The sequence below is a fragment of the Apodemus sylvaticus genome, chromosome 20, assembly GCF_947179515.1.
Source record: "Apodemus sylvaticus chromosome 20, mApoSyl1.1, whole genome shotgun sequence".
In the NCBI taxonomy this organism is placed as follows: domain Eukaryota; kingdom Metazoa; phylum Chordata; class Mammalia; order Rodentia; family Muridae; genus Apodemus; species Apodemus sylvaticus.
This window is the reverse complement of record NC_067491.1, coordinates 1,807,564-1,835,304: the sequence shown is the minus strand read 5'-3', so window position 1 is coordinate 1,835,304 and position 27,741 is coordinate 1,807,564. Positions and strand designations below refer to the sequence as shown.

The 27,741-nt window shown below is 57.7% G+C and overlaps 1 protein-coding gene and 1 long non-coding RNA gene across 5 annotated transcripts in view; both read right to left on the bottom strand.

Annotated features, from left to right (window-relative positions):
• The window catches only part of Sbno2 (strawberry notch homolog 2), a 46,202-nt gene that overhangs the window by 10,634 nt on the left and 7,827 nt on the right, over window positions 1-27,741 (bottom strand). For 2 of the 4 annotated variants that reach the window (XM_052165862.1, XM_052165863.1), the window contains exons 2-12: window positions 18,890-19,060; window positions 17,249-17,322; window positions 15,414-15,525; window positions 12,246-12,416; window positions 4,423-4,584; window positions 2,009-2,092; window positions 1,720-1,816; window positions 1,407-1,561; window positions 1,182-1,315; window positions 1,006-1,096; window positions 652-795 (exon numbers count right to left, since the gene is read on the bottom strand). In XM_052165862.1, the coding sequence (XP_052021822.1) occupies window positions 652-795; window positions 1,006-1,096; window positions 1,182-1,315; window positions 1,407-1,561; window positions 1,720-1,816; window positions 2,009-2,092; window positions 4,423-4,584; window positions 12,246-12,416; window positions 15,414-15,525; window positions 17,249-17,322; window positions 18,890-18,970 (1,305 nt within the window). In that variant the 5' untranslated portion in view covers window positions 18,971-19,060. The remainder of the gene's footprint in view (window positions 1-651; window positions 796-1,005; window positions 1,097-1,181; window positions 1,316-1,406; window positions 1,562-1,719; window positions 1,817-2,008; window positions 2,093-4,422; window positions 4,585-12,245; window positions 12,417-15,413; window positions 15,526-17,248; window positions 17,323-18,889; window positions 19,061-27,741) is intronic. The other 2 variants (XM_052165864.1, XM_052165865.1) reach the window with 1 other exon arrangement.
• LOC127671175 (uncharacterized) lies at window positions 4,781-10,786 on the bottom strand. Its single transcript, XR_007974679.1, has 2 exons — window positions 7,416-10,786; window positions 4,781-6,286 (listed from the first exon to the last, which is right to left on the bottom strand). It is a non-coding gene; the product is annotated as an uncharacterized LOC127671175 (long non-coding RNA).

The following is a 27,741-nucleotide window of genomic DNA, read 5'->3' as shown; positions in this document are numbered from 1 at the left end:
GGCCTCACTGCCCACCTCCCTGGGTCCCTGGGCGTATCCCTGGAGGGCCACGCCATAGGCACAGACCGCTCTGGGTCTGTGGGCTGCCCACATTGGGTCAAGGAGCCCAGCGTGGACAAGCTCCTGCTGGCCTTGGGTGTGCACAGTGGCCGCAATGTTTCCAACAGTCACTCCTAACACTGCAGGGAACCTGGGTGCCCACAGCCCACAGGCTGACTGGAAGCAGGCCAGGATGATTTGGGTTAACTTGCGAGTCCTGCTCTACGCTCTGTCCCCAATATCAGAATGGCTCTGAAAGGGGCTGTGCCAGGCACGGGTGAGACACAGGCCTAGTATGATGTGGTACTCCCCGCTGGTCAGTGCTCGCCAAAGCCTCTGTCTGCTCTTGGGCTCCTCCCAAACTGAGCCCCTCACACTCAACACCCACTCAACATCCCTACTCCTTTAGCTCTGTCCTTCTCCATGCCCACCCTCCCACCCTCCACCCACCCTCCACCCACCCACCCTCCACCCACCCTCCACCCACCCTCCATCCACCTAACTACACATCCATCCACCCATCCATCCATCCATCCATCCAACCACTACCCATTCATCCATCCATCTGTCCGTCCACCCACCCACATCCATCCATCCTTGGCAACAGGATACCACACCATCGAAGGCTTCACCACACCACTGCAGGATCTGGCGTAGGCGTGTGCGATGCTGCCCACCCGCCTGGCTTTCTCCAATCAGGGCAGAGTAGGTGGCAAAGAGGACACCCTCTGAGGTAGTGTTGTCACCGTACTTGATCTGTGGACACAGGTTCAGACACAGGGATGTGTTCAGGGTTTCTCCTGCCTTAGTCTCCCTCTTGGGAAAGATTCCTTGGCATAGCCCAGTCACCCACAAGCCTCTGTTTTCCCCCTGATAAAGGAAACCTGGTACAGCTGGGCCACTCCCCTGCCTCAGCTGTCCTTACTAACGGGTCTGGGTTCAGCAGGCCGTCGATGCCTGGCTTACCTTGCTCAGCGCATGCACCGCAATGCCTGGGGCCTCGATGTCTCTTAGGTCCCGCTCTGCATCATACTTGAGGTCATTGGAGGCACTGAACCTACAGGAGACACCTGGTCAGGAATGCCTGTCCCTGTCCCACCCCGTGCCACCTACCTGCTCCACTAGGTCTAGCAGGCACTCACCACAGAGCCTTCTTGCGTCCCCGTAGGTAGTTCTCCACTATGATGCCAGCCACTGTGCGGCCCTTGCCCACGCCGGCCCCATCCCCAATCAGGAAACCGGCACGCTGCCCACTGGGCAGCAGGACCTCGTGTTGCTGTGGTGAGTGTGAAGAGAGGTAGGTCAGGCCTGTGTGCCTGGCACCCTCCTTGTGAGCCTGGGAGGCGGCGGGGGGCACGGCCAGCTACCTGGCAGGCATAGGTGATGGCTTCCAGCTGTAGGGCAGACAGGGTCCCGTTGTCTGAGGTGGGCAGTGCCAGGGTGTAGGTGATGTCTGGGGGTGGGACGCTGGACAGGGTACTGGTCTCCACAACGCGGTCTGGGTGCTGCTTTCCAATCTTGGCTGGTGAGCGGACAGAGGGCGGGCAGAGTTGGCATGTGACAAAGGACGAGTGGCCAGCGGTCATCCGCCTGCTCCCGAGGCCACCACACTGTAGAGGAGGCACTCCACCTCTGCCTTCTTGGTGGGCGTGTCTATCCCACCCTGGCCCAGACACTCACACTTGGACGGCACATAGTCGGCATAGGTCTCAGCATGGCCCAGTTCTTCAGTCTCCTCCTCTTCCTCCCCTTCCTCCTCCTCAGGCTGGCTGTGTGACTGTGGGGGGACAGTTCAGGGGTCTAGTCCACATTGCAGTGACCCAGCATGCCCGAGGGCAGCAGGGATGCTGCACAAAGTACCCCCCCCACACACACACACTGGGGTGGGCTGGGCTGGGTGTGGCTTCGCCCTTAGCCCTGAGGCTGTCTGGGAAGCCTTTGGAGCCTCTCTGCTGGCCACACAGGTTACCTGATAGCTGATGAGAAGCGGAGTGCTGGGGAGTGAGGTCACCGGGTCCTCCAGAGTCGGGAACGGCCCACCAGGTAGGAACAACTGCAGGGGACAGCAGGGCAGGGTGTGAGCCAGGGTCTTCTCTGGAGTGTCTGTGTCCTTACAGAGGACTGCTCAGTCTCAGGGTCACAGCCCTGCCTGACTTGTCCTGGGACCTGGCGACCCTGGTGGGGAGGGCCGACAACAGCTTGTGCCCCTGTGGGACACGGGAGACTTCAAAATGGAAGCCTGTCCAGGGAAAAGCGGACGAAAGCCGGCCAGGTAAGTCTCAGGATGCGGACTGGAGCCTGAGGGCTGGGCAAACGTCCTTGGGAGTGACTGAGAGTCCGGGCTAAGGGACAGCGCTACCACCTGTGGTGGGAGCTGACAGGGTGAGAATGTCCCCAAGGCTGTGACCAGACCCCAGATGTTCCTCTGTAGGAGACGTGGCCAGGCCACGTGTTGAGTCTGAGGCCACGCAGGCGTCATGGCTCCCCTCGACCACTGACTCAACTCCTCAATCTAGAGGCATGGAAATATATTTTAAAGATTTATTTATTTTGTGTGTATGGGTGTGTTCCTTACATGTATGTAAAGTACACTGTGTGAAGGCAGTGCCTACGGAGACCAGAAGAAGGTGCCAGACCCCTGAACCATGGAGATGCTGGGGATAGCTTGTGTCCTCTGTAAAGGCATCATAGCCCTGGGGGTTTTTGTTTTGTTTTTTTAGACCAGGGTCATATAGCCCAGCCTGGCCTCAAACTCCCTAAGTAGTCAAGGACGACCCTGAAGTCCCAGTCCTCCTGCCTCCTCTACCTTCTAAGTGCTGGGATTACAGGGACAACACCGCACCTGGGCCAGGGCTCCCCAGAGTGTACCGTACTGGGAAGCGCTCTACCCTCTGAGCACCGGCAGAGCAGAATGGGGAGCAGCTGCTCAACAGCCGAGCCAGGCCGTGCTGGGCCGTGCTGGCCACTGCACTGTCATGAGACAACACGGCCTGCAGCCCTAACCTGCAGGGCTGGCCTGAGATGCAGCATCCTTGAGGGAGGACAGGAATCCCTGGAGCACGGCAGGCACAGTCACTGTCACGTGTCCCTTGCTCTGCAGGGCACGGGGCCAGAGGAAGCTTGGGAGGGTCACACGTCCACACTCAACAAGTCCACACTCAACCCTCCAGCCTTTTTGTTTTCTTTCTTAAATTAACACAAACCCAAACAGACTGTGGAGGTTCCTGGAAGGCTGAGTCATGTTCCGGGCTGCAGCAGAGTTGGGTGTCAGGTTTCAGATATGGCAGCCTGGGGCTCTGGGCAGGGTAGGCAGCACCCAGTGGCCTTGATCTCAAGGCTCCACACAACAGGGGGTGGGGTCACACAGGGACTGCCTGTCCTGCTGGCTCTGCTCCAACAGCACTGTCAGCCTTTAACTCAGAGAGAGCTGTATGGCACCAAGGCCTCCTTCCTGGGGACTCCTGGGAGCATTCCTAATTTACACTCTCAAAGCCTAGACGCTTCCGTCTGGAAGACACTGGCACTGGGCAGGGTGCCCTTGCATCACTGGGATTGGGAACCAGGTCAGGCCCAGAGGCTTTATCCATGCCAGGAGCTCCTCCCGAGGCCGGACTAACCATACAGTCTCCCAGGCACTATTAACGTCCCCTGGGGGCAAAATCACCACTGGCCAAGATCCCCTAGGTCAGAGTCCTACATGCCCGGAAGCCTCTGGCCCACAGCCACCTGTCTACTGAGTGTGTGGACAGAGAGAAGTCAGGGTCCCCGAGAGACACTGCTTGCCTCAATGTGGAGTCGGGGAGCAGAGCCAGCATTAAACCATCAATTGGCTAGGTGTCCCTTCCTCCCCGCCACGAGGCCAAGTGCTCCCTGTGAGGCATCCTGGGCCACGAAGGCAGCTTAGCGGGGTCTCTGCGGATCACCCACTCTGGGCCAGGAGCTGCGTACCCCTGCTGCAACAGTCACCCAAGTCTGTCTCCAGATACCATCTGAGGTCCACCGAGGGCGGAGTTCTTGGGGTGAGAACTCATGACCCCAATTGCCTTTGGAGTCAGACCCGCTGGCGCACACCTGTCACCCCAGGACTCTGGGGCTGAGACAGGTGGATCAGTAGCTCAAGGACAGCCTTGGCTACAGAGCACAGTTGAGGCTAGCCTGGGCTATGTGACACCCTGCTTTCCAATCTCTCTAGGACAGGCTGTGTCCCGGCGGGCAGACCACAGCTGGGACCCAGCGCAGGGTTGTGGGGCCTCTAGGGCTGTGGGGATTGGCCCGCAGCCTGGCGGATAGGACGCCTGATCACACTGTCACCATTCTCAAGCCCTGCCAGCCCCCCTTGTCCGCCTGTGTCGCCAGAGTGGCCCTGGAGGCCCTGAAGCTGACCTTGTCATGGGCGGCTGGGGCGGTGCTGACGTCCCAGATGGTGGGCACCTCACTGAGGCTTTCGGCCTGCGGGAAGTCGGGTGTGTCAGGGATGTCTGACAGGGAGTCCACAGATGAGGAGAAGACGGAGGCATTGGAGAGGTCCTCGAGGCACGAGGGGTCCTAGGAGACAGGCAGTGGTGACTCAGTGTCCAGGTGAGCAGTTGTGTGTTTCGAGTGTCACACAGTAGGAACAGGACACCACAGCATGGTGTGACCATGACAACACAGTGCTCAGTAAGAGCAAGACACACAAGGCCACAGCAGGGACTCCATAACAGAAAATGTCCAGACTACAAAACACAGTGATGGCAAGTGGTTCAGGGTTTCCAGAGCTGGGGAAGGGTGGGGTGACAGGATTCTTTTTAATGGGATGGAATGTTCTAAAAGTCATAAATATACAGCCACGACTACATTAAAACCACAGAAATGTACAGTTCAAATGAGTGAACTATATGGAAGATGGATGAAACTGAATAGTGTCTGTTTACTCCGTAGCTCAGGCTGGCCTCAGATTCACAGCAATCTCAGCCTCCTGAGAGGACAGGTAGGAGCCACCATGCGGGAGAGACAGGAGTGCTGTCTCCACCCTGAGTGCACCCGTGGGCTGGGAGTTTCCATGTCCCAATCCTGCTGCATAAGGGCCTGGAGGCCTGAGTGATGTCCCTGAAGGCCTGGGCAGCATCACTGTCCGCAGTGCCTGCCCGTGCTCCACTGCGACCAGCAGCCCCAGCCCAGCACCCTTCAGACAGTATCAGCCAGCTAGAGAATCCTGCTGACCTGCTAGGAGGCATCAGGGAGCATCTCCCTGGCGGGGCGGGGTGGGGCGGGACAGGAGGCCGGGAGCTCCTCTAGCGGTATAAGCAGAGCCAGCTGTGATCTGCTGGATGTCCCTTACACATCCTGTCCCTGCTGTGACAGTGAGCACTCAAGGTGCACAACAGGCGCCAGGCTGAGCCGCCGTGGAGATCGGGGGCTTCGAGCCCAGGGAGGACGGGGCCAGGCTGAAGGAAGGGGCTGCCCCTGAACCTGGGGACCTGTGACAGGTCTCTCTTTCCCAGGAGACAGGAAGGCTAAGTGACTTGGCAACAGGGTTTCAAGGCCTCAAGGTTGGGAGGGAGAGAAGAGCCCTGAGTATGGCCCCCAGCCTACCCAGCCCGGCATGAGGCCGCTCTCTAGGGTTTATCTCCTTAGACTCCAGAGTCTTGGTCCTGGGAACTGCCCACCTTCTCTGAGGGTTATCATGCCGAGCCATCTGATCTGACCCAGGGAAGGGGAGGCAATGGTCTGAGAACCTAGTGACTTCCCAGGGAACCCTGGGCTGTCATGGGGCTGGGTTTTACAATCCCTGCCTCACAGGGCTATGACCCTGCTGCTGAGGCGGCAGCCTGCATGGGGGGGTGGGGGACAGGAAAGGACTCTCGAGTCCTGTTTCCCCATTGTATACAAGGAGCAGACTTGGACAGTCACAGCTTGTGCCCTGTCCCCAGCAAAACACCTAGTCTAGACCCTGGACGGGCAGCATAGGACAGCTCTGCGATCCTTGGTCTCTCGAATGGTGAGAAAATCCCGAGGGAACCCAGCTCTGGACAAGCGAGAAGGCAGAGGAGTTGTGAGAAGCCCTGGAACACTGGCGCTCCATGTCTCAGGCTCCCTGGGGCCCAGCACCCTCCCACAATGGCCCCAGCTACCAGTGATGGTCCCCACAACTGTGGCTGCAGGAGGCAAACCCAATGACTCCCACGCTGGTCTCAGCCCAAGATGGGACAATGTCAGTCACAGCTGGCCCAGGGAGATGGCCTGAAGGGAGAGGGTGGCTGATGTCCTAAGGGGTCATAGACAGAGAAAGGAAGGAAGGGGAAACTGAGGTACTGGAAACAGCAGGCCACTATGGTTGAGGGTACCATGGAGGGTAGGCCCCTCACTCGATATGATAGGCATGACAAAGGGACAGGAAGTGAGAACCTGGAGGATTGCATTGTGCAACCCTGGGACTCTAATTTTCTGAGGCAGTCACATCGCTCTGACTGGCCTTGAGCTCCTAATCCTCCCTCCGCCACCTTTAGTGCTGGGGTGGCAGGCAAGCACCTCCCCTGGAACCTTCAATGCTAGTCTAAAACTTTTACCAACCAGGCCAGTGGGGATAAACTTCCTGACCTTATAGTCCAGCCACCCACGGGCACTGAGGCAACGCTCCATCTGGCACACCGGAGTGCCCAGGCCTGACCCTGCATTTGGCAATGCTCCAGGACAATTCAGGGCTCAACTCAGTTGTCACCAGCTAACTACACAGTCCCAGCTAGGCGCCTGGACCCTTGTAGGCCCTGGGCTTCCCCTGATCGATGCTCTGAGGATGGGGTTCCCAGTGAAGTCCCTCTAAGGTAGGTCTATACCCTGTAACAACTCCTCACTGCACCTCCAGGGATAGCATGGGCGCACTAGGTGGCACACAGTGAGGTTGCAAGGGTCTCCACTGTGGTTACTGGGTGACAGCCCTGCCAGGTGGAAGGGACCCGGCAGGACTCGCCCTAGATTGTCCCAGGTCATACGGCAGACATCTCCCCAGAGCAGGAGGACAAACCCAGAAAAGACCACAGAAACACAGCCGCCTTCCACCCCTTCTGGACTGAAAACCCAGAGGAAAGACGGCTCCTGCTCTACCTATTCCATCAGACCATGCTGAGATCGAGTCCCGCCCTTGCCCACACAGAGCAGCTGGGCCAGCTCTGGGCACCTGCACCTGAGGCTCCCTCCTACAGCCGTCCTCCACGCCGACCACTGTGCTGAGCCTCAAGGCTCCAGCTTAAAAATTCTGGCACGTCCACTGTGACTTGCCGAGAAAAGTACAGAGTGGGCAGGGCTGGGGGTGTCCCATGCCACAGCCCTGCCACCTGTGGGAACTCAGGGGCGCCACAGGTGGCTCTGGGTGGCCCTGCTTCTCCCTGGCTGGTTACCTTGTTGAGCGCGGCGAACTGCAGCCAGAAGCGCAGCTGTGACATGGCCGGGGTGCGGGGGCGCTGAGCGGTGGCTGTCGGGTCCCCCTGGAAGAGCTACCGGGGAGCACCAGCCTCATGACCACGGTAGCCGCAGGCTCAGCGGCTCCGTGGGGGACAGAGGCAGAAGCGATCTTGCCGGCCCCATTTGCATGAGGGTTAGTCACCGGCTCCGACTTCCCCTAAGGCTGGGCTGGGTTTCAGGAAATGATGCCTGCCTGGTAAGTCAGGGCAGTTACTGGCAGAGCGCAGAGAATTACTGTAGGGGGCGGATCAGCCCAGAAGGGCTGTCAACAACGGCGCACCCTGCTGGGCCGAGAGCCTGGTTGACCCCACTTCTCCGGGACACCCCTTGGGAGAAGAAGACAAAGCTTCCCTGGGCCTCTGAAGCACCAAGCTCTGCGGTGTGCGCCTGCCCCCTTCAGACTCCACCCTGCCCCCACCCGAGGGATCAGGGTGGGAGGCACCATCTGGGAGAAGCTGGGCTGGGGAACTGGGGCCTGGGTGCCCTTCTGGATCTCCCTTCGTCAGACCACAGGCTCCAGTTTCCTCATAGCAGGGCCCCAAGTGCTCATTCCTGGCATCCTCAAGTAAGCCGAGCTGCTGGAGAGATGGGAGAAGGCTCTTTCCCTGGAGGCAGGCAGCAGCACAGGGCTCTGCTCCCACACAGGGCTCTCTTAGGGCTTGGCCTCCTCTCAGGAGGGCAGGGTCCACTAGACTCACACACCCCTGGCAGCCCAGAACAACGCCCCAGACCCAGCCGCTGGAGCTGCCCTTATGCACTCAGGCAACATCCTGCCTCCTATCCAGGGGCCCGTGTAGTGCAGACAGGCACGGGCACTGAGGTGCATCCTTGTTGACACAGCCCTTGAGAGGCTGAGGCAGGAGGACTGTGAGAACAGCCAGGGCTACACTGCAAAACCCTGTCAAAAAACTCAAAACAGAAATCAGAGCAGGATACCACCGAGGCTGGCTTGACTCAAAAGCCGGCAAAAGCCAGCAGGAGCAGCTGTGGCGAGGCTGTGCGGGCTGAAGGCGCGGCCTGTGCGGAAGCAGGCAGTGAGCGTCCCAGACAGCAAAGCTCTGGCTTCCATTAGACTCTACAAATGCGTTTCCAAAACACGCGAAGGGAAACTAGGAGCACCCGCAGCAGCGAGTCGCCACACCAGAGTGTCCGCCAGGGCACACAGCACACTGTGTCCATAGCAGGAGTATCACACAGCCATGAACAAGAGAGAGACTCCAGCAGGACAACAGCACGGAAGGACCTCAAGCCAGGCCTTAGAGAGCCAAACGCAAGAGCCCGGCCTGGGCTCCGGGCAGTGGGGGAGATGGAATAATCTACCATGTCCCGGGATGGATACATCTTCCTAAGGAGACAGAATGTTCTAGACAGAGGTGCGGGCTGCCTGCGTCTACAGACTATGCAGCCAGGGCTAATCTCTAGCTCCTGATTTTCCCATGGGTGCTGAATGTACTTGGAAGGGACAATCTTTAAGCTGCCTGAATTTTGAGAACTGAAGGCCGTGTGCTGGTAGCACATGACTTTAATCCTAGGACTTGCGAGGCAGAGGCCAGCCTGGTCTACAGAGTGATTCCAGGACAGCCAGGGCTGCACAGAGAGACCTGTCTTGGGGGGTGGGGGTGTACAGGGGTTGATGAAACCAGTATGAAGAACTGAAGTTCCATCACAGCCCAGCAGTGAGGGCGGCCCGGGGTCAGGTCCAGTAGGTGCGAGGAGACAGCACCCATGCATGGCAGGAGGGGTCTCTGGTCATAGATGTGGGGTCACTCTGCCCCTCAGCCCCTGGAGGCCGGACACGTGAGCTGTCAGGCAAGGGAGAGCTAGGGGCCAAGAGGACACAAGCCAGGGACTCAGAGCGGCTGGGAGCACTTAGCCTGGGATGAGGGAGAGCTGGGGACGTTAGAAAGAGGGACCTGAGCGAGGACTTCAGCAGAAGTCATGTGTGTGGCCAGTGCTGACCCTGATGGATGGGGCTGAGCTACGGCACAAGGCCTGATGTGGGACATTGGCTGATGTGGCCAATGGCCAGGGTGAGTGTTGTGGGCGCCTATGACTCCCAGGCCGGTCTTTGGATCTGGCAGAGACAGAGGAGGTGGCATCCCTCAGAGGGACAGCCTGCACTATCAGAGCTGGGGGTGACTCCCCGCAGCATCTCCTCTGCCTTGGCCCCCGTCCTGTCCACAGCATAGGGCTGTGTGGCCAGGCTGGGAACAGCAGAGGGTTCCCTGCCACAGCGAGGGGACAGAGCAGGGCGGGGCGGGGTGGGGCGGGCCACTAGCCTAACATGTGAGGCACCTGTGCAGAGAGACAGGCCTGGCCTGGACAGGTGAGGCAGCCAGCAGGCCGGTCACTCCAACCACTGAAGTCACAAAGTAGCTCATGTGATCCCAACACTCAGGACGCTGAGGCGGGAGCCTCGTCACCAGGTCAAGGCTAGCCTGGGCTACATAAGTCTTTTGTCTTAAGAAAGATTAAATAAGTCAGGCCCGACAGCACATGTCTTTAATCTCAGCACTTGGGAGGCAGATCAGTGCGAGTTCAAAGCCAGCCTGGTCTAAATAATGAGTTCTAGGACCGTCAGGACTATAGAGAGACCCTTTCTCAAAAACAAAACAAACAGAGATAACCTCGGAACTGGCGCATAGCTTGGTGGGCAGATGTGCCCAGCCTGCAGAGAGCCTGGGGCTTCATCCCAGACACCGATAAACCAGGAATGGAAGGCAGCCGGTCCCAAAAAACAATTAAAAATAAAATTAAATTAAAAAAAGAAGCCGGGTGTGGTGGCGCACGCCTGTAATCCCAGCACTTGGGAGGCAGAGGCAGGCGGATTTCTGAGTTCGAGGCCAGCCTGATCTACAGAGTGAGTTCCAGGACAGCCAGGGCTACACAGAGAAACCCTGTCTTGAAAAACAAAAAAAAAAATTAAAAAAAAAAAGGAGGGCTGGAGAGATGGCTCAGCCGTTAAGAGCACCGACTGCTCTTCTGAAGGTCCTGAGTTCAAATCCCAGCAACCACATGGTGGCTCACAACCATCCATAAAGAGATCTGACGCCCTCTTCTGGGGTGTCTGAAGACAGCTACAGTGTACTTACAAATAATAATAAATAAATAAATCTTAAAAAAAAAAAAAAAAAAAGGACTGAGCCGGGCAGTGGTGCGCAAGCCTTTAATCCCAGCACTTGCAAGGCAGAGGCAAGCAGATTTCTGAGTTTGAGGCCAGCCTGGTCTGATCAGGAGTTCAAGGTCATTCTCAGCTACATAATGAGTTCAGGGCTAGCCTGCACTACATGAGACCCTATCTCAAAAAAAAAAAAAAAAAAAAAAAGGTAAAAATAAATAAATAAATAAATAAATAAATAAAATGCCCTGCCTATGTGTGGCCCCAGCTCCTAAGAACATCGTTGCAGAAATACTGAGCTACTGTGAGGTCCCACAGGATCAGGGTGAATTGTTACTGAACTACAGGAGTATCCATCCCTACAAGAGTGAGAAGCAGACACAGAGGAGGGGTGATGCGCAGCTGGAGACAGTCTCAGGGGTCCACGGGAGCCTTGGATGGTAGGAGTGGCCAGGGGTGCACTGTGCAGACTGCCTGGGCCACAGTGTGTGTGGAATTCCATGTCAGGGTCCCCACTGGCCGCCTCTGTATGCGCAGCAGCAGCAGCCGCCGCTGCTGTGGCTTCCTGTAAGCTAGCGCCCCTCTCTGGCTCCCTTTTCCCGATGCCGGTAAACTGCTGGGCAGGCAGCGGCCAGACCTCTGATCCTGAACGTCATTTGCGGAGCAGTCGATGCAGCCGCTGGGGGGGGCGGGCACTGCTGCTTCCTGAGCGTGAGCTCATCCACTTTCCCAGCAGCCGGCCAAGGGAGCGTGTTACGGGACACACGGACCTGGAGGGGAGTGGGGGGCCTGGGGTGCAGGCCTGTGTATGCTGGGGTCCTGGAGGCTGCCCTCCCTGCACAGGGGCTGGGGGTAATGGGGCAGGACCATGGCTGAGAGTGTGGGCTCTGCATGGCTTTGCCTCAGGGGAGGTGCAGCAGAGCTTGGTGAGCCCTGGGGACACTGAGGAGTCACAGGGTGTTCCAGGAGGGGACAGGTCACAGGAGGCCTGAGGAGAACGAACGCAGAAGAGATGGCCCTAGGTGGCAGGTCCTTCCCACAGGCTCTGGCACCCTCTCTACTGACACAGGCCTTGCCCCAAGCTGCACCCGCCCTGCTGAGGTAGGAGCCAACGCCTCCCTCACCCAGTACACAAAAGCTTTCACTGTAATCCCAGCACTTGGGAGGCAGAGACAGGTGGATTTCTAAGTTCAAGTCCAGCCTGGTCTACAGAGTGAGTTCCAGGACAGAGAAACCCTGTCCCCACCCCCACTCCAACTCGTATGCGCCCAAGAAGCACAGAGACTCCCCACAGACACTCTTGCCACCCTCGACGGTCAGACAGATAAACAAGGTCTGCAGAAGATGGGCGGCGGGCAGCACACACGGTGCTACTCAGCCATAGAGGTGGAGACACAGGCCAGGGTGCAGAGGGGCGTCAGGACAGTGAGGCCCAGACACAAAGGCCACACTGTGTGGGACGCCGTAACAGGGAATGTCCAGAGCGGGAGAACCCGAGTCGGGACAAGGATTCTTGGGTGCTGGGGACTGAGGGGGAGATGGCAGGCAGTTCATGGGATGGGTGACATGGTGGCTTGGGAGTCACATGATGTCTCAACTAAAAAAACTCAAGAATGGAGACAAGAGCAGGTGTGGGGCAGCCACGCACCTGCTCGCCCAGGGTGGGCATTCCCACAGGGGACTGTGGTGCTGTTCCGGTCACCGAGCAGGCTATCAGAGCCTGGGGAGGCTCCATGCCACCTGGAGAAGCGGACTGAGCAGGAGTGCACGGGCCTCTCCCTGTTACCATGCCGTAGGAGCAGGCAGAGGGCTGGGGCGGCTGCAAAGGAAGGCGGGGCTCCAGGGACGCTGCCAGGACTCAAGACACACCCTGGGATCCCGAAGTGACCAGCGTGTGCTGTCAGGTCCAGTCAGCAGCTACTGAGACCCCAATGGTCAAAGTTATGCAGCACCGTGGGAAATGCGTGTTGGGGGAGGGGACTCCCACAGTTCACAGCAGAGGGACGAAGAGCAGAAGATGGCAGACGACAGAGGCGACTTCCAAGATGCAAGCGCACAGGGTGCTCCTACCCACAGGGACCGGACAGAATGGCAGACGATACTTGGTTTCTTCTATTTCTTTCCGTTAGTTTTCTTGCTGCTTTGAGGCAGCCTCTCAAGGTATAACCCAGGAGCACCTACAGGCTCCTTCCTCCTGCCTGGTGGCCTGGGTGGAGTGTGAGAGCAGCGGGAACCTTCCACAGGCTTGCTTCCTGTCCGCCAGGCACGTGACTCGGTTCTCTTTTTGCTCCTTCTGCCAGAAAACTCGGGGCTCATGCTGACTTCCTAGTTCTGCGTCCAAGCAGAGGTGGCTTTTGACTCTTGGTTCACACCATGGTAGGCACTATGTCCACACAGAGCACGGAGGAGCAAGGGTTGGGGTACTGGCTTTTCATGCCACAGGAACAAACTGGGGGGACTGTGTCCTGAAGCTAGTATGGATCCTGCCCCGCCCAGCAGGGGTGGCTGGCGCCCCGGCCAGCATCTCCGGGTAGCACGGCTCGGCCTCTGGTCTCTGACTCATTGTCCTGCCTCACTCAGGGCCACAGGGAGATGTCCCCAGTTCAGGTCCCTTCTGCCCTGTCGTGAGGCTTGGCTCCGGTCTGGCTTCTCCTTGTTCTGTGGAATCGAGGCCACCCATGGCCTGAGGCGATAGGGAGGTGAAGCAGGTGACAACCTCGGGCCCCACAGCCAGAGGCACTAATAGAACCCCCTGGTCCAGCCTTCTGTGGACAGGCATGAGGGGAGGACCTCCAGAGGCATTCTGGGGGCAGTAAGTGCAGGACACACAGACACCAACTGTTCAGTAACCGCTCACCCAGTGGACGGTGATGCCCATCTGCCAATCAAAGATAACAGGGAGCCACCACATTGCCAGATGTGTGGGACAAATGGGGTTCAAACAAGCAGATCATGTGAGCACAGCTGGCAGGAGGGGGTTGGGGGAGCTCACCTCTGGGAGTTTTGACAACAAGGAGGCCGCTGTGGGCCTCTGGCGTCAGAAGAGAAATGGAGACAACAGACACCAAGGCAGAGGGCAGAGACAGACAGGGAGACACACACGGAAACACAGCCTGATTAGGTGATCCTGGGCGCCAGCTTTACAGCTGGAATCAACTCACCCAAGCCGCTGGACACACGCACGCGCGTGCGTGTGTGTGTGTGTGTGTGTGTGTGTGTGTGTGTGTGTGAGTGTGTGTGTGTGTGAGTGAGTGTGTGAGTGTGTGTGTGAGAGAGTGTGTGTGAGTGTGTGTGTGTGAGTGTGTGTGTGAGTGTGTGTGTGTGCATATGTCTGTGTGAGTGTGTGAGTGAGTGTGTGTGTGAGTGTGTGTGTGTGCATATGTGTGTGTGAGTGTGTGTGTGAGTGTGTGTGTGTGAGTGTGTGTGTGTGTGTGAGTGTGTGTGTGTGTGCATATGTCTGTGTGAGTGTGTGAGTGAGTGTGTGTGTGAGTGTGTGTGAGTGTGTGTGTGAGTGTGTGTGAGTGTGTGTGTGAGTGTGTGTGTGAGTGTGTGTGTGCATATGTGTGTGTGTGAGTGTGTGAGTGTGTGTGTGAGTGTGTGTGTGTGTGCATATGTGTGTGTGAGTGTGTGTGTGCATATGGTGTGTGAGTGTGTGTGAATGTGTGTGTGAGTGTGTGAGTGCATATGTGTGTGTGTGAGTGTGTGTGTGAGTATGTGAGTGTGTGTGTGCATATGTGTGTGTGAGTGTGTGAGTGTGTGTGTGTGTGATGTCTGGACCCACCCCAAACCTGGGCCACACCTTCCGGTGGCAGCCCACATGAGGGGGCACGGAAGGAGTTTAGCTTTTGCTTTTTGCCTGCTTGCCCTCACTCTCACTGGCAGGTTCATCTACTCTGCTGCTGAGGCACTCGCCCGCTGGTGTCAGAACCCCACACACCCCCGTTCTTTAGGATTCCAATGCAGACCGAAGATCAGCACTCCGTAGGAGTCCTACAGGACTCCAGTACTGAATCGAGACTGCTGGGACATCCGGCTTCAAGGACTGAGCAGTTACTAAAGACAACCTCTGATGAACCACCCAGAGCACAGACCATAGGCCGCTCTACCAGTGCCTACACGTGTTGTATCTATGTGTATGTGTGTGATACATACTACATACATTCGTTCATCAATTCTAGTCCTTTAGAAATCTAACACACAGAGAACAGCGACACAGGCGGACAGGACAGTGAGATGGGGCTGGCAGGCGTGGCTTCCTTGCAGTGGTCTAAGGAGCCTCTCTACACTTCTAGAGACAAGATGATGCCACTGTCTGGTTGCTGAGCAGAGACCTCTGGACAGTTCCCTGGTACAGGTCCCTGGGTGGCATGAGAGGGACTGGTGGGGCGGCCATCCTGGTGCCCCATGGGGAATAGAATTCAAACTCTTTCCTGTGACCTGTGGGTGAGCTTTTCGGCTGCAGATGCTGCACAGAGCACAAACACTTGTGTGGAGCCCGTGGGAAGATCCCGCCACAGTGCCGGTGTGAGGGTGTGAGGCAGGCCTGAGACCCCATGGCTCTGGCAAGGATGGCCTAGCAGTGGGCAAAGACTCCAGGAGCCCTCAGCCTTCCTCATACAGCTCTGACAAGACCCTGAGGCAAAGTCCCAGAGGCCAGGGACAGACCTCAATCCCAGGATGCCACAGCCAGTCTGGCTGGCTTGATCTTCCCTGTCCAAAGTAGCCTCAAATCCCTGTCCCAGCCAGCCCCACCGAAGACCCGTGGCCACAGTGACAGCTCAGGGCCCCACGCTGCGAGCCCAGAGGTGACCATTACCTGAGGAAAGTCGCTGCTCTTGGAGAAGAAGCTGGAGACGGTGGCTGTGGTGGGGTAGCTGGTTTCAGGGCAAGCCTGGCCACCAAGGAATGGGGTGGAAGCCGCAAACTGTCTGCAAGAAGAAGTAAGGAAGGTGACTACGGCCGGGCGAGGCAGGGACAGAGGGGCGAAGCACTTCTCCCAACTGCTGGGCGCTCAGTCGCGGGCAGGGCAGTCACCATCCAGCCCAGTACTCCAGACACACAGCTCAGGGCATCCTGGGCCAGGCTTGAAAGGGTCCGCCAAGCAGCCCTTCCGACACGGCCCATCAGACTCCAGGACAGACAGACAAGCACAACCTAAGACCCTGGGCCCTCTCCCTGCCCAACTGCACCTTGCCCCATTTCTCCATGGCCAAGAATAGTGTGCAGGGCGTGGCCAGAGGGCAGGCCAGTGAGTCCCACCTGAGGCATGATGTCCTGCAGGGGAAGGGCTGGACCCACTGGCTGTGCCTCGCCTGGATGGGGGAGGGGACAGAGCCTCTGCTCAGAGCTCCAACGCCTCGTCCTCCTTGGGTCCTGGGGCAGTGGCCTCTACCTCTCACCTGAAGAGGTTTGCTAAGATTAATGTGAAGGCTGAGTTTACAGAGTACATGCCAGAGCCTGGGGGGAGCCAGCCCCATGCGGCAGAGGACCTGAACCCTGAGGAGCAGGGTGTGGCCACATGTTCCTCTAACAGCACTGGGAGAGGAAAGACAACCAAAAGTGCTGGGCTCTAGGTCTCGTGAAAGATGCAGGTCAGGCACTGCTGCCCACACCTTTAAGGAGGCAGAGGCAGGTGGATCTCTGTGAGTTTGGGCCAACCTGGTCTACAGAGCAAGTTCCAGGACAGTCAGGGCTCTGTTACAGAGAGAAACCCTCAGTCAAAAACCAAAGAACCTCTTCTCCAAAACGAAACAAAACAAAAAACCCAACAACAAAGTAACAAAAGACCAAGGTGCATAGGGCTCTAGAAATGGCTAAGTGGCTAAGAGTACTGGCTGTTGTCCACACAGCAGCTGACAGCCATCCATAAACACCAAGCCGAGGAGATCCAATGCCTCTGTGGCATGCATGTTATGTACATGCATGTACATATGTGCAGTACACATGTGCGTCAAAGTACCTATAAATGAGCTGGATGTGACAGTCCCCCTTTAACCCTAGCAGTCAGGAGGCAGAGGCAGAGGATCTGTGAGTTCCATGCCAGCCTGGACTACATAGGCAACTCTCCTCTGGCTCCACATGTGCCAGTGCACACACACAGACGTGTGCACACACAGGCGTGCACACACACAGACGTGTGCACACACAGGCGTGCACACACACAGACGTGCACACACAGGCGTGCACACACACAGACGTGCACACACACACACAGGCGTGCACACACACAGACGTGTGCACACACAGGTGTGCACACACACAGACATGCACACACACACACACAGGCGTGCACACACACAGACATGCACACACACACACAGGCGTGCACACACACAGACGTGCGCACACACAGGCGTGCACACACACAGACATGCACACACACACAGGCGTGCACACACACAGACATGCACACACACACACAGACGTGCACACACAGGCGTGCACACACACAGGTGCGCACACACACAGCTGCACTGTGATGTCTGCATGGGGCATCTCTTCAGGCAAACTCCTTCCCAGCCTTTAAAACCCCGGGCGCTGGGTACCCTGGAGCCCATCCATCAGCAGCCGCTTCCGCTTCCAACCTGCTGCTGAGGAGACGCAGGGCTCATGGAGAGCCGGGCTGAGGCCCCGCAGCACAGCAACACTTACTGGTTTTCATTGGAGAAGGTGGGGTACAATGGCGGTGAGAAACTGCCCCACCAAGGACAGTGCAGGAGTCGGTTCTGAAAACACAGAAACATGGGCATCAGGGGAGGGGACAGCAGAGCATGGGGTGCAAGGGGCAGGGGTCCTGGAGAGCCGGGGCATCAGCCAGCAGCTTGAGGACACCATGTACATGAGGACGCCATGGGGGACAGCTGAGAAGGTGGACGGGAGAGGAAGACAGGCGAGTGTGGGTGCGGGCCTTCCGGTGACAGCCCAGAGACTGCGGGGCGGGGCTGGGGACACAGCTCAGTGGCAGAGCCAGCCTCCCCCTCAATTACCCAGTGAGAAGATAGGGGTGGGGCTCAGGGATGGAGCCCCTGTCTAGAATCCCCCAATGAGGGGTTGGGGTGCATTAGGCTGGGGGTGTGGCTCCAGGCTCTGGGGCCCAAAGTGTACCCTGGTAAAAGCTGAGGTTCACCTACAACCTCTCAACAGGGACATATCCCTATCCTAACGCAGCTTTGGCCCTGCCTTAAGTGCACATCACTGGAATGTCACCATAAGGCACACGCTGTGTTCCCAGCTCAGTCCACGGACAGTCGACCACCCCGGTCCTGTCTCTGGAATCCTGTGAAATCACACCATGGTATGGCTGGAGAGGCAGCACTATTTATAGCAGAGGAAACTGGACTCTCTCCCAAGGCCCGACAATAGGGAAATAATTAAGTAAATTATGGGCTGTGGATGACGGAACAGTAGGCGGGGAACAGAGAGGGCCAAGCAGAGAGAACAGGAGCTGGGCATGGCCTGCTCGCCGCTGGCCGCAGGTCCTGGATGCTGGCCAGGGCTTCTGAGTTGTGAGTGATGTTCTGTGTACTGGTCGTGGTTGCTCCCCCTACCCTGAGATCTGGAAGCCCCACTAATGATACTTCCTCCTCCATGCTCCCCCACAGGAGCAGGCGCTGGGGCACCCCACCTTGTCCCTAGGACTGCACTACAGCACGGCTCGGGCTCACCCTCATCCTGTCTGACCACCCACTTCCTGTGTCCTGGCACAATGTGGGCGTCCTGCATCCTCAGGGCCTGTGACAGCACGAGAAGACAGAGAGGCAGAGGATGCTAGTTCCTGAAGAGCACTCAGGAAGCTGAGGCAGGAGGATGACCATGAATTCCAGGCCAGTCTGGGTTACAGACCGAGACCCTGCATTCTAGAGCAGGGGCTCGGTGTACAGCACACGAGCCCTGGGCTCAGTCCCTAGCCCCACACAGGAGCGGGGGGTACTGCCTGTCACCCGGCCTTCGGAAGATGGAGTCCGGGATCATTTTCCCATACACACAAACTTGAGGCCAGCCTGGGTTACAGGAAACCCAGCATCAAAAAACAAAGCAAAACAAAAAACCAAAACCATCAATAAGACCAACAAAATCCCTTCCATGGCAAACTGTGAGGCAGGAGACTTGAGGGGAAGATGCTGTGGGCCAAAACCAACCCGGAGGTCAACCCTCTTCTTTACTCAGGGGACACCATGTCCAGGGTCTCGGGGGAGCTGGGAACTGGGGTCTGGAAGTGTTGTCACGGTCCAAGTGCCCTCGGGATATTGGTTACATCCCCTGGGTGGTTTCAAGATCAAGGGCAAGTCTCACCTGTAGCTGGATGCCACCTCCAGGGGGTGGGAGCTCATGTGCAGGGACGTCCCCGTCCATGGCAGGCCCCACTGCCAGCATCAGGCAGCTGGAGGCTCCGCGACCCTCGGGTGGCGGCTATCTGGGCTGCCTGCTCTGTGGTGCTGGCAGCAGCAGCTGTAGTGTCATATCCTGTGGTGGAGAGGAGGCCATCATGAAAGGACTGTGTGGGTTCCCCAAGCCCTGCTGCTCCTCTCTGGGAAGTGTGGCTCCTGCCCGCCGTGGCCATAAGCACTGGTCACAGCATGGCTGCTGCCCATTGGGCCAAGCCGCTGAAGTAACACAGACTAAGGCTGGCACTGTGACCCGATGGGGAGGGTCAGGCAGGACTTCCAAAGACACTACAGATGCCCAGAGCCTATCAGGAGACCTAAATACCTCATAAGAACCCCAAGTTCCCTCTGGGTCAGACTCTGGAAAGCCTTCCCAGGGTGTCTGTCGTCTGTCCCTGGCTGGAGGTTGGTGAACCCTAAGCCCAATATGGTCAGACACAAGACAACTATGCCCTGTCCCAGGTCTGTGACCGACTGGAGCACATCAAGGTCCCCAGGTTCCCCACCAGCCTAGAGCAGAGCCCCAGACCATCCAGGAGGGTGGTGGAACTCAGGCAGGCAGCACATAAGGTTAGTCACCAGAGGCAGGAAGGGGAGATGGACGCCGCCCAGCCAAGCCCTGGAGCAGAGCTGGGCCTTCCAGTAACTGCCCACAGCCCAGGCCGCAGTGGCAGGCAGAGAGTGGCTTGTGTAACCCAGGCAGGGGAAGGGCCCGCCCGCCTGGGGATGGTGGCAGGGGGGGGCGGGCCAACGCCAGAGGCAAGCCCGCCAGGGAGGCCAGAAGTCCTGCTGTCCACCAGTCCCAGCTCTGAAGGCCATCAGCCTGGCAAGCCCAGGCCTGTGAGTCTGGTCACAACTAGATGGCACTCACAGGCTCATGATGGATGGATACTATGTGATCTGGGTTGACCTCCTATTTTGGGATCAACTGGGGATGTGGCTCAGTGATGAATGTTTGCCTAGCCAGGTGGCCTTGAGTTCTGCAAACCTGTCACCATGGCACTTGGGAAACTGAGGCAGCAAAGTAACAAGTTCAAGACCAGCCTGGGCTATAGAGTATGACTGCCTCGAAAATAAACATCAGCTATGGGGCTGTGGCTTGGGTATTCGCCAGGCGCAAAGGAAGCCTTGGATTTGACCCTGGCACCCCATAAACAAGCTGTAGTGTCACACACCTGTCATCCCAGTACTAGGAAGGTGGAAGCAGGGGACTTGGGAGGTCAAGATCATCCTGGGCTCCATGGGAAATTAGAGGCCAGCCTGAGCTACATGAAGCCATGTCTCAGAAACAAAAAGGACCTAGAGAAGTGGCCTCCCAGGCTGGAGTGCTCACCGCGCAGACTTGGAGCCCTGGTGGCCATGGGCATGACCGCACCCACAGGTACAAACTTCCAGCCCCAGCAGTGACTGCAGCAGATGCTACCAATGGCAACCTCTGGGTTCAGGGAAACACGGGGACTGTGACTCAGTGGCAGTCTCGGCCTACCAGACACAAGGGTGTTGTGCACACCTGTCATCCCAGCACTAGGCAGGCTGACACAGGATGCTCAGGAGTCTGAGGTCACCCTCAACAACATAGCAAGCTGAACGATTAGCCTGTGCTACATGAAACCATGTTCCAAATATTTATTTTAATTCTATGTGTATGAGCATTGCCTGCATCTGTCTGTGCACCGTGTGTGTGTCTGGTCCCCGCAGAGCCAGAGAGGGCACTGCATCCCCTAGAACTGGCGTTACAGATGGTGTGAGCTGTCATGTCGGTGCAGGGAATTAAATGTGGGTCCTCTGCAAGGGCAGACAGTGCTCCTAACCACTGGGCTGTATCTTCAGCCTGAGAGACTGTTGTGTTTTATTCTGTTTTGTTTGGATTTGGGTTTTTGTTTTGTTTTGTTTTGTTTTTTTTTTTGAGACAGGGTTTCTCTGTGTAGCCCTGGCTGTCCTGGAACTCACTCTGTAGACCAGGCTGGCCTCGAACTCAGAAATCCGCCTGCCTCTGCCTCCCAGAGTGCTGGGATTACAGGCATGTGCCACCACTGCCTGGCTGGTTTGGTTTTCGAGACACGGTCTCTCTGTGTAGCCCCACACTCCCTGAGGATAAGTGGGGAAGACCCTCCTTTATCCTGAGCCCAGCCCTGTGGCGTCCTCATAGGCTCCCAGGAGACCATCCCACCCCTGGATGTGTGCTGGGCTGCGGGCTGCTGTCTTAGAATGTGGAGAGATTGGCTCTCTCGGGCAGTCCTTAGGACCCCGCAGCAGCAGGCTGGGCCCCACTGTGCTGCGTCTTCCTCTCCCACCAGGGAGCACTGGTGCTCCCTCACGTCCTGAGTAGAGCACTGGTGCTCCCTCCCATTCTGAGTGGAGCACTGCTGCCCCCTCCTGTCCTGAGTGGAGCACTGCTGCCCCCTCCTGTCCTGAGTGGAGCGCTGGTGCTCCCTCCCGTCCTGAGTGGAGCACTGGTTCCCTCTCCCGTCCTGAGTGGAGCACTGCTGCCCCCTCCTGTCCTGAGTGGAGCGCTGGTGCTCCCTCCTGTCCTGAGTGGCAGTCCTGGAAGGCAGGGGCCATGCTTGGTCTGTCAGGAACAAGGGGGAGCTGAGGGTCTGTGCTCTGTAACCCTAATCCTCACTGGCTCCTCTGACCAGGCAAAGGGCTCACACGGGGACCTGCAGTAGGAATGGGGACAACATGGGTACCTGCCCAGGCAGTTACTGAGCACCATGGATTGTAGAGGAAGAAGCCCGGCACTCACAACAGAGACAAGCCAGCAATATGGCAAAGCCCTAGGAACAGTCTGGTGGTTCCGTAAGGGTTAAACAGAGCTGTTACAAGGCCCAACAATTCCGCTTTTAGCTGTGTGCCCAAAGCTAAGGTCCCCACAAACTCTGCGTGAAAGTCAGAGCCTCACCATACACACGGCCCAGGCTCCACGGATGGATGATGCACACAGTGTGTGCCACCCACATACAGCCATGAACAGGGCCACTCGGGGAGAGAACCCGACACAGACAGCGTGGGACTCCATGAGAAGAGATAGCGCAAAGACAGAGTTCCTGCAAGCCGGCCTCCGACCTCCATGCATGCCCCATGCCATGGCGCACGCACACACACACACACACATGCTCACGCACGCTGCGCGCGCGTGCGCACACACACACACACACACACACACACACACGCATGCATACATGCACACGCACATACGTATGCACGCATGCACACACGCGCGCGCTCGCACACACACGCACACACATACACGCACACGCACACATGCACACATGCGTACACATACACAGGCATGCACAGACATACACACACACGCACACACACATACATGCACACGCACACACACACACACACACACACACACACTAATAAGTAAGAATTTAAAAAGGCTCTAGAACAGGTAAATCCAGACACAGAGCTGATTCCTCAGTGCTAGGCGTGCAGGAGACAGAGGTACCTGCTGCTCACAGCCACGCTCCCCTCCGGCCACCCTCACAGCGCAGTGCACCAGCCATAGCAGGCACCACGCCGTCCATCCTCCCAGCACCCCGCCCCACACCGACTTGCTCTCTCTGCAGTCTGTCCCCCACTTAAGCTGTTTCCTGCCTTGAACGTATGTATCACAGGGCATCGGTCAACCGCACACACTACCAGAATACACTCAGGTGGGGGCTGGCAAGATGGCTTAGTGGGTAAAGACTTTTTATGGACAGTGTCTATGTCGAACAGGCTGGCCTTGAACTCACAGAGCGCCACCTACATCTGTCTCCAAATGCTGGGATTATAGGCTGTGCTGTCACACCCCACTGAACCATCTGGACCCAAAGAACAGTCTTTTGCACATGTGCATGTAGATGCACACACTAAACATATGTAAGAAAGCAAATTCCAGAATCAGGTAGGGCACCACACAGCACCTGGGGTCCGAGGGCACAGAAGCGCCTCCTGACGGCGGCCTGTCGTGTGGACAGTTAGGAGGGGTACAGGCTAGGTAGGCCCTGTCCCCAGTCAGTCTGCAGGAGCACATGGCTTCCTCCTGCCACCGCCTTCCAGAGCTGGAACAGTGACCTAGGGAGCTGAGGAGGATGGCAAAGCAGAGGTGAGGGGGCAGCCCCGGAGGACACGGGGTGGGGCGGCCCTGCCTTGCTCCTCCCGTTTCCCAGCCCGACTCAGGGGTACACGTGGGGAGGATGTGGGGGTCCCACCCACGCACCCACATGCAGCCTCCCGGCACCTCCAGGGTGCTGAAGACACAGGGCTTCAAGGAGGCCAGGCCAGGCCCTTCTTCTGTTCTCGGAAGCCTGGTCAAAGGGCAGCAAAATGTGCCTGCAGGTCAGCACTCAGGGAGCTGAGGCAGGAGGAGCCCCCAGGTCAGCACTCAGGGAGCTGAGGCAGGGGGAGCCTCCAGGTCAGCACTCAGGGAGCTGAGGCAGGGGGAGCCCCCAGGTCAGCACTCAGGGAGCTGAGGCAGGAGGAGCCCCCAGGTCAGCACTCAGGGAGCTGAGGCAGGGGGAGCCTCCAGGTCAGCACTCAGGGAGCTGAGGCAGGGGGAGCCCCCAGGTCAGCACTCAGGGAGCTGAGGCAGGAGGAGCCCCCAGGTCAGCACTCAGGGAGCTGAGGCAGGGGGAGCCTCCAGGTCAGCACTCAGGGAGCTGAGGCAGGGGGAGCCCCCAGGTCAGCACTCAGGGAGCTGAGGCAGGGGGAGCCCCCAGGTCAGCACTCAGGGAGCTGAGGCAGGGGGAGCCCCCAGGTCAGCACTCAGGGAGCTGAGGCAGGGGGAGCCCCCAGGTCAGCACTCAGGGAGCTGAGGCAGGGGGAGCCCCCAGTTCTCAGACAGCCTGAGCTTCAGATAGAGACTCTGCATCAACATAAATAAGAAATAAAGAGGGCTGGGGAGAGGGCTCAGTGGTTTAGAGCACCGACTGCTCTCCCAGAGGTCCTGAGTTCAAATCCTAGCACCCGCATGGTGGCTCACAACCATCTGTAATGGGATCCAATGCCCTCTTCTGGAGTGTCTGAAGACAGCTACAGTGTCTTACATATAATAAATAAATAAATCTTAAAAAAAAAAAAACAAAGACAGACAGACAGACAGACAGACAGGGGCTAGGGCTCAGTGTGAAGAGCCCCGTTTGGCGTGTGTGAAGCTTCGGGTTTGACACAATGGTGGTGCACACCTGACATTCCAGCAAAGGGACCAAGAATTCAAGGAGCTGGGAAGGTGTGGCGGCACACCCATTTAATCGTACTACCTGGGAGGCAGAGCCAAGGAGATCTCCGTGAGTAAGTGTGGGCCAGCATGGGCTACTCAAGAGCAGATAAACAGAAAACAGAAAACAAAGCGCAACCCTAAGCAGCCAAGAACCTCCTGCCGCTAACGGCCCCTCCGGCCTGGATGCTGTGCAGCCGCTGCGGGCCCTCCAGGGGCCTCAGTGCCTCTGGGTGGTGCTTCGGCTGTGAGCTAGCTACTGTCTCTGTCGTCACCCACTGAAGTGATGCCTGGGATCTGCTGTCTAGCAGGGACAGTGCAGGGGCAGGAGCAGGCCTGGCAGACAGGAAGTGCAGAGCCGTAGTGCTCGCCCTTCACCATGACTGACCCACAGACCTCCTCTGGGTCAGGATGGCTGGCCTCACGGTCCCACATCCAGTGAGTGCATGGCCCTGGGACCTCACCAGGCAGCAGGAGGCTGGTAGGTTCCCAAGGCTTAGCTCAGAGAGGTGGAGTCTTAGGCCGTTCAGATGCCTAGCTAAGTTCCGACTTGTCCAGCTAGCGCTGTCTAGTGCGGAGAATGTCACGGTCACTCCCGGGTCCTAGAGACTCACCATTTGCTCACAGAGACTAGGGTCAGGTAGCCCTTCCTCTGGACAGATAATGGCTTCTTTGGGACCTTTGGAGCCAGATACATGGGGAAGAGTCTAAACGGTTGGGAGCTTGCTGGAACAGGTGCCAACTGCAGACATATTTAGAGGTGTGTCCATTCACGGATGGAAGTGGCCCAGCTGAGATGGCTGGACTCCCACCGGGGTTTGGCGGGGTGTGTTGAAGTCTACAACCCACTGATAGTGAGCACGGGCCCGGGGAACAGGAGGTGTTAGGCGGGCTCCACTCCTGAGCCTCCCCCAGCCCCTCACTGGGAGCTCTAGACTGTCTGACCACCGCCATAACCTGGCTTTTAAAGCGTCGCTGATAAGCTTCAGCAGGTAAAGCATTTACCGCCAAGGCTGACGACCCACACAGCGGAAGAGAATGACTCCTGCAGGCCGGCCTCCTACCCGTGTCTGACACTCTGCTCCCCCATGCCCCAGGCTATGCACACGAGCACGCATGCGTGCATGCACACTAACCGAAAGTAATGGTTTTTTGAAGATAATATGTCTCACTACCTTGCCCAGGCTGACCTTACACTTGTAATTTTCCTGGTTTTGTCTCATGAGGTGTTGGGAACAAAGACCTGTGCCGTCCTCGCTGCTTTCTCTCCCTCTTCTTTGAGAATACTGTAATGAGGCTGGAGAGTCAGTGGTTAGCGCACCGACAGTTCCTACAGAGTTCAGTTCCTGGAGACCACATGGCGGCTCAGAACCATCCCCAGCTCCAGTTCAAGGAGACCTGACACTCTATTCTGACATCAATGGGCATCAGGCAAAACACTTATAAAGTAAAAATAACATAAATCTATAAAACTTTAATAAAAACAGGAGGTAAAGTTAAAAAAATAATACTAGCCAAGCATATCGGCCTACACCTTTCATCCCAGGGGAGGCAGAGGCAGGTGGATCTCTGTGAGTTCCAGGTCAGCCAGGGCTACACAGAGAAACCCTGTCTCGAAAAAATCAAAAAGAAAAAGAAAAAAGCCGGAACAAGCCAGCACTCGGAGCCCAGAGAGGGCTGACACACAGGTTCATGTCTGCACAGCTGACATGAGGGGCAGAAGGCTGTGTCCCCCACACTCGCCACTCTTCACGTGTCCGCAGAACAAGCATGGCATAGTACCCGGCCCCCCACAGCAGCCCTGCCTCACAGCTCGTGCGCCATGTTGTCACCTTGGGCCCCTGCACGGGGCTGGCCGTGAGCTGCAAGTCTCAGCGCTGCGTCTCCAGAGCTCAAAGTCTTTACGTGGCCAAGGACAGCAGCCCTGCAGTCTGGCCCAGCCAGGCCACCCTGGCATGCTCCCAATGGCCAGGTGAGCCTGGGTGCCAAGAACCCAGGACCACCTCTGCAGAGGTCAGCCTGGCTGTGGGAGAGGCTGTGTTGCAGAGAATGCCCCAGCATGCCAGGATACTCAGGCAACAGCAAACGCTGTCCAGGAGCCCCTCTCGGGAGCTCAGCACCCACTTACTCCCCAAGGCCAGCTGCGTCTCTTTCCCCCACGCCTCCATGACAGTTAGCCTGGGTGTCTCCAAGGCCTGCGAGTTTCTTGTAAACCAGACATGACCTTGGGCAGCAGTGGCTCTGGAGAGCCCAGAGGGAGAACAGCAGAGCCTTCCTTTTTTCGGTAAGACCTGAGGTCTGTTCTCCCCTCTGTGATTGCAAGAAGCACTGGCGGAGGCTGCTGAGAACTGTCTTAATCATTGGTCAGGGCCAGAGAAGGCAGGGACGGTGCCGGTGGCCACAGGATCCCACACGCGTGTCTCCTCCCCATCACAGCCAGGACGCCCAAGGCGTCTGTGGGGCTTGGTACAGTGGCCCAGACAGAGGCCCTAAGCCCATCGCCCACCCTCAAGCAGCGGATCCCGGCGGACAAGTGAGGTCAGCTAGCATGATGGCTCAGAGACGGCGCTGGCCAGCAGCCTGGTGGCCTGCGAGAGACCCCCGGGGCCCAGACGCCTGGGCGCGAACCCACTGCCACGAGCTGCGCTCTGACTCTCCGTGCACGCTGGGGTGCACGTGTCCCCCGCAAAGTAATGAGTGTAACAGGTAAGTAAGAACCTGACGGTCAGGCCTCAGCTCACCCGACAGGGACCCCAGAGTCAATCTTCCACCTGACACACAGGGGACTCAGGCTGGCCTCTCCTTACATGGAGGATGGGGTAGGACAGCACCAGCCTATGCCCTCCACTGCCCTGTACGCAGACGACTGTGGTTAGGTCTGAAGAAGGCAGGGCGTCTACGCTGCCAGCGGAGCAGGCCGAGGCAGCACCGGGAGCCGCATGTGGAGATAGTCTGTGAGCACGCAATGGATGATCCTGAGATCATCCAGGAGCTGATCCCAAGCACAATGATTTGTGCAGTTTAGGTGACACTCCCAAGTTCAGGGTTCTGGCCTTGGAGATGACAGCATGTCAGCCTGAGGCATCAGGGCCACCAGAATTCAGGATTCTCTATTTCTATGGTTAAAAACTACCCAGGCTGGAAGTCTCTATGCCCTGGGAGACTCACAAGGCACCCACGCTGTGCCCGAGGCAGCTCTGACCTGTGCTGACTCCCAGGGCTGAATATGAAGGCCCTGGCTGTGACCTTGAGCTTCCAGCATTCCCTGGAGGCCTCTAGAACACAACGATGGGGATGCCAACCATAGGCAGAGGCCACGGCTACCCTAACCCCAGGTCCTTCTGGACGCGGGCAAAGGGTGTATGACAGGCTGGTGGGAGGAGCCTCACTGTGTAATGAGGACAGCGTGCCGGGAGAGAAGTCAGGACGCAGGGGTCTGGATGTGGGCTGTACTTCACATTTTAGTTCTGACCCTCAGCTAACACCTCAGCCATGGGTGGCCTGCAGAGCCTCATCCCAGGGTGCCCCTCCACCAATCTCATGTGATCCCC